Raw genomic sequence first — 12,985 nt, forward strand, 5'->3', positions numbered from 1 at the left:
TTTGTATATGAATAATATGCCAAGACAATTGTATTATTGTTATTTATGTAACAAACGTTTTTTCTGATAAAGATAGGTGAAACTTTACATAGGCCTATACATTTCTCTGTACATATACTTATGTGTTTGTAAAAATTAATTAGATTTTTTTACATCTGTGGATAGACATTAACATCCTTTACACATTTTCCTCAATCTCCTTTCCCCAGTTCACGTCACCACCTGTAGCCAAAACACAAAACAGAACCCAACCCTTTCATATGCACATCTAAGATCATGCCATGATACTGCTTTAGAAAATGCAAGAAGCAAGATTTAAAAAAAGAAAGAAGCCAACCTTATACCCATGAGGCCTTATGCCGCACACATTTAAAATTTAACACACTTCCACTGATAGACTGACCTAAGAATATGACTTTGTACAATTGCATCTTCACTGAGGACAGAAATATAAATGAGGCTAGCTCCTATATATTTGAAAAAGTGAAATATTCAAAATTACTTATTTTAATAAGGCCCAAATATATTGGCCTCATTCTTGACTCCTAAAAATTACTCTGTCTAAAAGTGAATAATAATAATAATTGTGAAATAAAGCTTATAATGAAAATAAATTAATAAAGGCTTCAAAAGGAAACATTTAGTTAGTTTAGTTAGTTAGTTAGTTAGTTTATTATTATTAGCCATTTCAACAAAGTTGATAGGAATTTGTTTTGGATCAATGCTCACATACAGCTTAATTGACATAATACACTGACATTACAGCGCATTCCATACATATTTCACAACAACAACAAATCCACAAACATAAAACATAAAAGCCTCATATTGCACATGAGATGAAATAGCCGAATGATCAGATGAAGGGTGCTTGGATGAAAGAAAGCATTCAGTATCCTAGCCTCAGACCATGTTTAGGTGACGTATGGCCTGAGGATAGGTACTGTCTCTGAAGCGTGATGTTCTGCTGGTAATGCTTCTATACCTCTTGCCTGATGGCAAAATATTAAATAAATGATTTGCTGGGTGGGAGGAGTCAGTGGTGATGTTTCTTGCCTTCTTAATGATTCTAGTGTTAAAAAGTGAAGCTATAGAGGGCATACTACAGCCAATGATCTTAGATGCTCTGCTCACTACTTTCTCAAGCTGTAGCTTGCCTTGACTGGTTGCATTACCGTACCAGGACAGGATAGAGAAAGTTAGCACGCCTTCTATGGCGGCTCGGTAGAAGTGAGTCATGCATTTTTGGCTTACCCCGAATTTCCGTAACTGACGGAGGAAATAAAGTCTCTGATGGGCTTTGTTTACGATGAGACTGATGTTCAGGTCCCATGAGAGTGACTGGTGAATGGTGGTGCCCAAGAAACGGAAGGACGAGACCCTCTCGACAACCTGGTCATTGATGGAGAGGGAGAGGTGTTGAACAGTCTTCCTTCTAAAATCTACAATCATTTCTTTTGTTTTAGTTGTATTGAGGATTAAGTTATTGGTCTCGCACCACTTCACCAGCCGCTCAACCTCTGCCCGATAGCCAGTCTCATGACCATCAGAGATAAGGCCTAATATGGTGGAATCGTCTGCGAATTTTAACAGTTTGACTGATGTTTGATTGGATGTGCAGTTATTAGTGTAAAGTGAGAATAAAAGCGGGGACAGGACACACCCTTGTGGGGCGCCGATATTAAGAATCCTCGTTGATGACACATGATTATTGATTTTAACAAATTGTTTCCTACAGGATAAGAAGTTTAAAATCCATTTACAGAGTACAGCATCGACACCCATCGCTAAAAGAGAGTTATACAGCCTGATAGGGATAATGGTGTTGAAGGCTGAACAAAAATCGAGGAACAGGACGCGAGCATAAGTGTTTTTTGACTCAAGATGTTGGAGAATAAAATGAACGCTCAATGACACTGCATCATCTACTCCCCTATTTGCCCTATAGGCAAACTGATGACAATCCAGTGTGATATGCGCTAGATTTCTGCAGACCAAGCGCTCAAATACCTTCATTAATATTTATTAAGTTTATTTATTGTACAATCAATTATCTAAACATTACATTGAATAACTAATGTCAAATATGAAGAGGCCCATTATTATGACTTCTTAGGTGTAGCTCATCTGCATCTCTCCATGCCACTTTATGCAAATGAGTAGCTTTTGCATAAAGCATGAACTGAGGTGAGGAGCAGGAAGTCAGATCAAAGCGATCGTGGACCGAATGATATGAGAATAGAAACTCTGAAGTTAAGTCGTCACGTTTAGACTCTGACCTACACCATCTAAATTCCCTTTTTACTCGGACAAGGTAAGATTTCCATTTCCAGGTATCCTTTTAAAGGATATTAATATTTGCAATGTAACCTTGTATCTTCATAAATTGGGATCCAAGTTTCTTGTCTTCTACGTTAAAACTGTTTGGCTGTGATAGTAAATTCAGAGATCTTAAGCATCATCTAAAGCCTTGTTTATACTCTCGCCTGACCCCGCACCTGTTCGATGATTGATTAAAGCCGATGTTGTGAATTATTCGTTAGTTTCATTCGTGAACGAATCGTGACGAGTCATGGTCGACTCCATTGAGTGGAGTGGGTTGCTCGTGGCTTTTTCCCCGAGACACACCAAACCGACGTAAAACGTGGCAAAGAGGTTTTAGGTTCAATACTCACCGGACATTCCCTTGCCACTGTTCTTTAGACTCGGCAGTCTTACAAAGACATCTATAATACCATGATTTTGTTGTTCATGGTTCTGTTTTTTTCACAGATGGATGACAGCTCCTGGTAGGACATTGTTAAATGTTCTCATGTTTTACCATATGGTAGTGGTGGGCAGATCGAGGCTTCGTGAAGCAATGAAACAGTTGAACCAAATCTGAAACAACCTTGACGAGCCATTACATTTTTTTGTAGGCTATATTGTATTTTTCTAATATGTGAAGCTTGTAACCTATAGGCTCCTCATTATTTTGGTCCTGCAAAATGAATATTAATAAAATAAATCAAGCCACAATGTCTCACTTTTTTAGAGATTTTATTACAAAATATTAATTTCTCTGCTGTGGAAGGACTTAGCCTACTTCTTTTTTTACAGATAATTTCTCCAGCCTTTGAAAAAATCCTCTCACAAGGGACTCTTGTTGCTGACATGCAAATATATTTTTTAGGACATACAAATGAGGAAAGATTACTGCTCTCTCTTTCCAGAGCCTATCTGTCAATGTGTTGTGTAAATTTAAATGTAAGCCTAATAGCCTTAATCAAATCGCACTATATGTCACTATATCACCAAAAATCCGCTATCTCAAAATCAAATTCCTCTCACAAAAACCCACAAAGTCAATATGCGTTGATTTCACTTTTATACAGATATGCGATTGTGTGGTCTGTTGTCTCTATGTCTTTCCTGAAGATAATTACCTACACTAAAAGTTCAAAGACTCTTTACCATTTGTTTCACTTTGTCTGTGTCACACTGTTCTGTTTACTATCTGCTTTCAAATCCATCTGTCCCATTCACTAATGCAAACAGAGCTACTAATGCAATCTCAGTTGCAAATTCAATTGAATAGCCAAATCATAGTAACATTACTCTATTTTTCTATCCCATATTAACACAGAAGCTTTCTTCAAATTTGTATAATTTTGGCATTTCTTTGTTTGGAGCCAATCTATGTTAATTGTTTCTTTCCAATCAGAATCAAACTTTTTTACAAAAGCATCATTTGCAAATCAATGAGAGCTTCAGCTGTTGACAACATTTGCTCTCTTCTGTCTCACTATTTGTATCAGAGCTGTTCATACAGTATAAAGACATTTAGCATATCATTAATTTCATTAACACTGGTTTGAAAGCTTATTCTTATCAAATGGTTAATCTGCAGACTGCTCAACTTAATATCATCATTATTCCTCAGTCCCACTTATCTCTACTGTTTCACAGAAATCACAAAATTATTCATATCTCAGTCCCTAAATTACAGACAGCTATCATGGCCGCTCGCACCTTCAAATCTTTTATAAACTCTGTTATAAACATATGGAAATCTATTCTTCAATACCCTTGTTTTCCTAACATTAATACAATAAAGCAGACCAATACAATAAAGCACATTAATACAATAAAGCACATTCACATCATAATTAACACTGACATATATAATTTTCCCATTCTGCTTAATGAAACATTCCTTATCTTTATATCATGTTAATCCCTGTTAATCATACTCAATGCCTTATTTTTATCTAAAAAAAACTCACTTTTCAGACCATTTCAACTCAATTTGACTTTCTTTCCGCTCTGCTTCATCTAACCAGTTCAAGCAACATTGTTTGCTTACAATCCAACAATTCTTAATCCAACATTTCCATCAGGAAAAAAACATTCTATCTTTCACTACATTCCAGTTCCTTCTCTTTCCTCTTCAATTCAACAATTCTATACCTGCTTCTTCAGTTCAACAATTCTGTCTGTTCACAGTTTTACACACACGCTGAACACGATCACAAAAAACCCTTTTGTTACAATTATCCGTTTCCCAATTTCTTGCATGCATTTTCTGGCCATAATTATTTTTCCCATTTTACAGAACACCGGTGTATAAAAAAAATTATTATTCAGTTTACTGTTGTGTGACCCCATATTGGCTGATCCTATCTCTCCTGGATTTTCCTTCGACGCGCGTCTAATAATTTGTCAAACGTCTTCAACAAATCCGATTTTGTCACCTCAAATCGGCAAGGGTAGCAAATATGCTCTGTTGGCTCTTCCGTCCACGGTATGGCTCTTCCGTCCATGCTTACGAGCTAGTTTTCGGCATAAAATTGACTTGACTTTCTCAGGTTACAATTTCCCCCTCGAAAACCTTCTGTGCCCGCACCAAAGAGAAAGTTCCAGCCACTATGCTTCACCCACAGTCATATCAAAAATTACCCCCACAAAACAAAATAATTTGATTGTCTTCTTTACCTGAAATGCTCTTACTGCCACGGTTCTTTTTCCTTAATTCCAGTGGAGTTACCCCTGGCCCTGATAACAGTTTGGCTCTTCCCTCTCAATTCGGCGAGGTAAGACTAAAGCCTGGTGCTTTAGGATGATCAGTCTTCCATCTGCTTTTCAGGGCCAGCGGTCACTTCCAAGGAATCCTCACTTCTGACACCAATTGTTGTGGCAAAAACAATATTTAACAAACCAGCATTCCCAGGCAAAGGAGACGTCAAGATTCAAATTGTATTTAAAAGAAAATATACATTTATTCTTGCAAGAATAGTTCCCAGTCTAGCCACACAGGCCAGCTGCAGGCCGGGGTGAAAACCCCAGCCTTCACAGACAGTTTGCAGGCAGAGTGAGACCCAGATAGGTGTTCTTTCTGGAGTCTTATAATGTTCTCATCAAAGCATTCTTTAAACACCCACCCCAGAGGGCAGGAACAAAGGAACCCCCATGGTCGCCTTAACCCCTCCCTAGCCTGGGGATCTTCTCAGCTTTGTCTTAGTGACATACATACAGCTGTATCAACGTTACAACATGAATCTCACATGGCATTAATTTGTTATCATTGAGAAAACAAAATAAGAATAAAAGATTAAAATTGCTACTACAGTGTACAGTACCGGGAAGAAATAAGACGAGGAAGATGCAAGACGAGATGAATGTAGAGCTGTTGGTCTCGTTGGTGTCGGAACATAAAGAACTATATGACAAACGTGCCAGCGACTACGCGGGGTATTTCTGTTTTACATTAAGCGCCATCTAATGTCAGGGAATGAATTTGCATGTTCACTCGGCTCATCGTCAGCGAAAATCGCTTGGGTGTGAACACAAAAAAGGCGTTGAAAAACGCTGACGAATAATGCGCGCCGATATTCGTCCCGGTGTGTACGGCCCTTAAGGTTAAAAGCAAAAATAGAGCACAAAAGTGTGCTTGTTGATCCTTGAGGGGTTTCGCTGACTGAGGACGTCCACACAGTTTAATCCAAAAACGACAATTGTCAGTATTTTACTTCAGTTTTGGGAAGGGAAAAAGCGGACACCCCCTCCAACCTCTCTGGGAAACGCGTATCTGTGTTACAAATGCCCCAGGCACAACGTTTAACCATATTTTTGATAAAACTACGACGGTAATAGCCTGCCAAGACCAAAAATATGAGACGCCTGTGTTAAAGTCAATAGGCCATATGCACAGCTGCACTACTTCCTGAACTTAAGCAGGGTCCTTTGTTTCCTGTCTGCCAGGATTGGCCAAACTGATTAATCCAGGTGTGTCTGATTATTGTTGTTGGTCAGACACACCTGGATTAATCAGTTTGGCCAATCCTGGCAGTCAGGAAACAAAGGACCCTGCTTAAGTTCAGGAAGTAGTGCAGCTGTGCATAGGGCCTATGGAGCGCTGTGAAAAAGTGTCGGACCTCTGTGGGAGCTCGTTCTTGGCTGCGCTGTGATTGGTCAATCTACATTCTAGGGCGTGGCTTAGCCAAAGGCGAATTGCTCGCAAGCGCCCCCTTAATGATGATTGACGTCCCACTCGGCCAATCACAGCAACCTGCGAGCAGAGAGAAAGAGCGAGAGACAAAGAGAAGACAATGCACAACAACCAACAGTGTGCAAAATACACATCAGTATAAACAAAACACGAAACGCGCGTGGAGCGTAACACTTACAAAATGTTTATCATAAACTAGCGCTAAGATCCAGAACCTATCTATCTAATGTTTTTTCACAAAATTACTGACCAAAGCACAAAAATAAAGAGAAAATGTGTTGATAGAAATTATTAAATTACAATTAATGCTAACAACAGAAGACTATGAATAATATTTGACTATTACTAGTTAGGTAACATTGTTCAAATAACAGTGAGATTATTAAATGCAAGTTAAAAATATTTCTCATCTCGTTTGTCTTATTCAAAGATACACGGAACGGCCAAAAACATGGAACCGTTCAAAGAACCACCCAACAAAAATCTGAAGCAGACAGACCTTCAGAGTCCTGTAGGACAGGTGACTGTTATCCATCTCATTCTCTCTGCTTAGACAGTGACACTGCGTTGGGTTTAGGCTTAGTTTTAATAGAAATGTTTTTGTCTCTTTCAGAAAAAGCAGACTGCCAGAGACGATAAATTTGGGGAGACGTCACATATTGCTCAGGTAAGGTCATTGATTTGTGTCTTTTGTTTTATAGTGTTTTATGCCTAACAAAAAGCTTTAGGTAACTTTTTCTACTGCACTACTAATATAAAATAATTTAATATAAAATCACCAATTACTTACTAAAATATAACCAGTATATTAATCAAAACTCATGTGTCACGAACTGCTCAGAGACCAGAAAGTTTAGATCCAAATGCAGCTTAAATCAGAAGCGGACAATCCAGACACGTAAACAAATGAACAGGCAATAGGTCAAAGTCCAGGGGCCTATACCATGAAGCCGGTTTAGGTGGCTAGCCAGCTATGTTTCAGCTTAGTTTCCGCCAACCCTGGGTTTTAGGTACTATGAAAGTAGCTCGGCTTTAATCGGTGTTCGTTGCCATGGTATCTTACGCTGCACGGCTAGCCTGCTCCGGGGCAGGTTAAGTTCTGGATTCGAGATCTCAGACTGAAGTTTGACCAATCATAGGCCCCAGGTCAGCAGTCCAAACAAACAAACACACAAGTAGTGATGTGACATTTGAACCGAGGCGTCAGAGCTTGTGTCGAGAAAAAATGGGCGTGCCAGATGAAGCCGCGATTCGAGGCTTGTGTTGTTAACGTGAAAATCACGTGACTCATGACAAACGAGGCCTCGGTTTGTGTGGATACGTCATCGGTTCGTTCTGAGTGTCGCGTCCAGATAAAGGGGGTTCGAAACTCGCGCCACCTTCTGGGTGTTGTCAGGAGTAGTAGAAGCATGTGTAGTAGTGTCAGAGTAAGAGCGTTAGCTCTCATTGTCATTATTGTGTCATATATGTGCTAGGGCTGTATATTATTGAATTATATCAGGTTAGGATAGTTATAGTAAATTGTTATTATGAATTATAGTAGCTATATTATAGGGAGTAGCTATATTATTAATATATTAGATAAGATTATTTGGATTGGATTTTTGGATCTGGACTGGACTGCTTTTTGATTCGGATTGCCCTTTTTGATGTGTTTGCTTGTTGTTACTTTTCCTGGTAATGGAGCCAGCAAGGAAGAGGAAATCCTCCCCTGTCTGGGCTCAACAGAAGCATCAGTATCCTCATTTATTCCCGCTGGCACTGGCATTTTTATGTTCCCCTGAATCCTCTGTTCCTTGTGAAAGGATATTTTCCAAGGCTGGAGAGGTTTTGTCCAAGAAGAGGAATTGTCTAAACCCCAACACACTTGAAAAAAATCTGTTTCTCAATAAAAATCAATGTTAATCCTACCTTCACCCACCCCAAACTGCAAACTCCTCTATATCCACAGTCCCATAAGCACAACACTGCACTAAAACTTTAACCATTCACGGCACAAAACCTCCCAGAAACAATTCTTAACTTTTCCCACCCCAGACTATTCGGTTGCAGTTTACTTTATTACACTCCCTCCAACATAAGCACTGCACACGTTTCACTTTTGTTGTTCATACTGGCACTATCCAAACAATTTATGAATAATTAATGAATTGTGTGTGTGTGAGAGTCGTTTCTGCACAAGTAAATTCAGTCAAAGAAAGATACATATTGTATTTTATACCCAGGCAATGGACATGTACTTTTATGGTCTGCTCATGTACTTTTATTATTGCAAATAAAAGGTTACAGATATTGCAGTGAGAAGAAAATACATAAATAAATGAAATGGGGGATCGGGATACGGACATCATAAGTCTGCTCAGGTCATTGGTTCAGAATTACTTAATTTGTCTGCTATATCATTGCACAGTAGCTAGGTGTCACTAGTGAGCAATAATGAATGAAGCTTCGAGTAATGAACCTTTGGGTGAAGCAATGGGCTGCGAGGTCTCAGTGGTTCAGGAAGCCTCATTTTGCCATCACTACACAGGCCCTGTCCCAAATGACGCACTTCATGTGGACTTTCGGTCTCGTGGACTTAAATTGCGCGTGCTCGCTGAGTCTACGAGTCCGTAGACCGTCCCATTCATCATTTTAACGCTCTGAAGTGTGCTCAGCAGCGCCCCCTTTGTACCCTTGAAGCAGTCTTCCGCGAAGCCCGCATAGATGCAGGCTTCACGCACTTTAACTACCCAGAAATCCTTGCAAATTTGCGAAAGGCCAATCAGACAACGAATGGGAGGAGCTTTCGCTCACGTTAACATGAGAAGAAATATTTAAGTGTAAATATCATTATGGTTTTTATGACCTATGTGTACATTTTACCAGTTATTACCTACAGTTTATACAAAAATACCAGTGGTTGATGTCTCAAACATAAATATATATTTATATTTAATATAAACATAAATAGTGCACTGAATAATAGGCTACGTTCGCATTATGATTCATTAAATAAATATAACCAAATGTCAGGGCTTTACTGAATCATATGTAAATGTAGAAATATAATATTTAAACAACAACCGGATCGTCTTCCTATTTCCGGCGTGGCGATCGAGTCTGTCCCAAAAATACCTCTCAATGCGCCCTCGTGGACTCGCGCAAAAGGCCCTATAGGTCTGCACTACATGACGTCACCAAAGTGTGGACTCTGAGGAAGTCCACAAGTCCGGAGTGTGCCATTTGGGACAGGGCCACACAAGGCTGGGGACAAGGCAAACAGGTACTCCAGAGGCAGGCAGAGACTCCAAGAAACCAAAATACAGGGAACCAAAGAAATGCTCAGAGATGCAGTGCAACACATACAAAACTATACGCAGTGATTGAATGTGAAAACCAGGCTTATAAAAGGTGAGCTAAACAAGGTAATAACAAACAGGTGAATGTGATCAGTGATGATGAGTCCGGGCAGTGAGTTATGGGAAATGTAGTTGTGAGGGGAAATGACATTCTGAAATGGAGTGCCCTCTGGTGGTTCTCGAGGGCACTCCAGCTGATGACCGTTACAGCATGCAAGTTTATATGAAATATGACAGTTTTCTGAAATTCTCAAAGCCAAAAATAAATAGAATAGGCACATTAACTAGAGCACTTTAATGTCTTTTGTACAACATCAAAACAATGTAACAATGGCAGTGTTATCTTATAACAAGAAGATAATGCTGAATTTCACATTTTTATTAGCAGTGGAAATGACACTGATTTGGGATGGAAGTGAGAAAGTTAAGTGGAAGCTGCATTGATGATTTGAGCAGCGTTGTGAGAAAGTGTTGTTTGATTTGGAGTGAGGTGTTCATCTGAGAGCTGTGATCCAGAAGCATCTCATGCTGCCCTAGAAAACGTACTCGGTTACTAAATGTAACCTCGGTTCTCTCTAGAGAGAGGAACGAGTACTGCGTAGGAACTACACTTTGGGGAAAATCCTTTTCCACGAGAATACTGAAGCCAAAAATTATCCTTAATTTTGTATAAATGTAAAACGCGTTGCCGCAGCATACAGACCTAGGCGAGACAGCACGCGCGCCGATTGGCTGCTATGCTGGCAACTGCTTAAGCTTATCGAGCGAGACCATGAGTGACGTCACACCCAATGAGGGCGAAACGGGCGTGGGGCTATAAATTGCGCTCGCAGGCTTAACTCTGTGATTTTTAACAGTGAAGCAAAAACAGAGTGCACGCACGACATGATACGCAGTACTCGTTCCTCTCTCTAGAGAGAACCGAGGTTAAGTTAGTAACCGAGTACGTTCTCTTACGAGAGATACTCTCGTACTGCGTAGGAACTACGCTTTGGGGAACACGATGTAAAACGTCGTGCGTGCTGGGATCCGACACCATAGACCCAAGGCGACCAGCCGGGGTTCATACAGTGCATAATCACCCATGGGACTCACAGGGAATCATGGAAGAAGAGGGTTTAGCCACTATCTTCCGAAAAGAGGCGGCTTAAGCGGCCCTGCTATTCATAATAGCCATACATAACAAGACTGAATTTCAGTCTTTCCCCCTTTGGTCTATTAAACCGATAGTAACCTGGCTTGAAGAGCGGGAACCTCTAGGTTATAAAACCTTATAAATGTAGAGGGGGAGGCCCAGCCTGCCGCCATACAGATATCTTGCAAGGCAATCCCACTTGACCAGGCCCATGATGAAGCCATGCTTCTCATGGAGTGCGCCCTGACACCCAACGGGCATTGTATGCCCTTGGTAGTGTATGCTAGAGCTATTGCGTCCACTATCCATCTGGATACGCTCTGTTTCGAAGCGGCTAGTCCCTTAGAACGCCCACTAAACGAAACGAAAAGCTGCTCCGTCTGTCTGAAAACAGACGAGCGTGACACATATGCTCTCAATGCCCTGACCGGGCAGAGAGAACTTTCGTCCACATTTTCCCCAGTGACCGGTAGGGCGCACAGGGAAATGACCTGTGCCCTAAACGGTGTATTAAGGGATTTAGGAACATAACCATTCTTAGGTTTGAGTATGACCCTTGAGTCATTAGGCCCAAACTCCAAACACGTAGCGCTCACAGAGAGCGCGTGTAAGTCCCCAATGCGCTTCACTGAAGCAAGACCCAGAAGAAACACCGTCTTGATCGACAGGTGTTTGAAATCAATCTCCTGTAAAGGCTCATGGCTTTATGACCTTAAATGACCTTTCATGGCTTCCAGTACCGTAGAAAGGTCTCATATGGGAACTGTGGTCTGGGAGGATTCAGTCTCCTGGCTCCTCTAAGGAACCGGATGACTAAATCGTTCCTTCTTATAGACTGGCCAAGCGCTGTTTCAGAGAAAGCCGCTATGGCCGCCACATATACTTTGAGCGTGGAAGGGGACCTGCCCTTATCCAGCAGCTCTTGTAGGAAGGAGAGAACCTCTGCCACTCCGCAATCCGGGGGTGACACACCACGAGCTGTGCACCAACCGGAAAATACAGACCATTTAGAGCAGGGGTTCTCAAAGTTTTGATAGGTGAGGGCCAATTTAGGAACCCAACATTGAACTGAGGGCCGCCAAAGGGGCGGGGGAGAAAAAAAAAAAAAAACTGAAGAGAAAATCCCATTTGAAATAATTTTAATGACCAGGTTGCATCTCTACAGTTTAAATTTACTGCAATAAACACATTTTAATTTATAACTGAGGCTAAACCTGGCAAAACTTGTGAAAATCTTGAGAAAAATTGCAATTCAAACAAAATCCCTAATGTTCTCTACCCTCAACAGACAAATTTTGGATATAACAGTCCTGTGTGCAGTCCATTTCAAGTACGAGAGAGAGAGAGAGAGAGAGAGAGAGAGAGCGCAGAGAGAGAGAGAGCGCAGAGAGAGGACAGACAGACAGACAGACAGAGAGAGAGAGAGAGAGAGAGAGAGAGAGAGAGAGAGAGAGAGAGAGAGAGAGAGAGAGAGAGAAAACAGAGAGACAGATAGAGAGAGAGAGAGAAACTTTTAAAATAGAAGCTTACCAAACAAGTCATCATCATCATGCATATCATCATATCATTGCCTGTCATGGTGCGTTCACACCAGACGCGAATAGCGCGTCAGGCGCGAGTCATTTCAATGTTAAGTCAATGCAAAGACGCGTTACACGCGTTTTACGCGCATAACGCGTCTTTGCATTGACTTAACATTGAAATGACTCGCGCCTGACGCGCTATTCGCGTCCGGTGTGAACGCACCATTACAGATTTGCGCAAATGTTTTGCCCTATTATTAGCCTATCTATCTATTTTAATCCGTAATTGAAAAATGAACGGTTGTTGTCTTTTTGAAACGAAACACTTCTCAAAACGTCTTTTTGAACACCAAATTTTTAATTTGAAACACCAACTGCTGCGCAAAAAAAGTAAATATCGACGAATTTTCAGATTTTTGTTTATGACTTTTTGACACTTTTTTAAATATTGTTGTATTTTATTTGACAAAAGCACAACGTTTTATTGTTATTATTCTCC

At 40.6% G+C, this 12,985-nt stretch overlaps 2 protein-coding genes across 3 annotated transcripts in view; both read left to right on the top strand.

The window, feature by feature from the left end:
* osmr (oncostatin M receptor) overlaps positions 1-12,985 on the top strand; it is a 599,178-nt gene that overhangs the window by 457,498 nt on the left and 128,695 nt on the right. The window lies entirely within an intron of this gene.
* Positions 2,201-12,985, top strand: part of LOC306996346 (serine protease FAM111B-like) — a 51,110-nt gene continuing 40,325 nt past the window's right edge. The window contains exons 1-3 of the mRNA XM_079608736.1: positions 2,201-2,314; positions 6,918-7,007; positions 7,101-7,154. Coding sequence (XP_079464862.1) covers positions 6,939-7,007; positions 7,101-7,154 — 123 coding nt within the window. The 5' untranslated portion in view covers positions 2,201-2,314; positions 6,918-6,938. The remainder of the gene's footprint in view (positions 2,315-6,917; positions 7,008-7,100; positions 7,155-12,985) is intronic.

The sequence above is a fragment of the Phoxinus phoxinus genome, assembly GCF_949152265.1.
Source record: "Phoxinus phoxinus genome assembly, chromosome: 3".
NCBI classification, from domain to species: domain Eukaryota; kingdom Metazoa; phylum Chordata; class Actinopteri; order Cypriniformes; family Leuciscidae; genus Phoxinus; species Phoxinus phoxinus.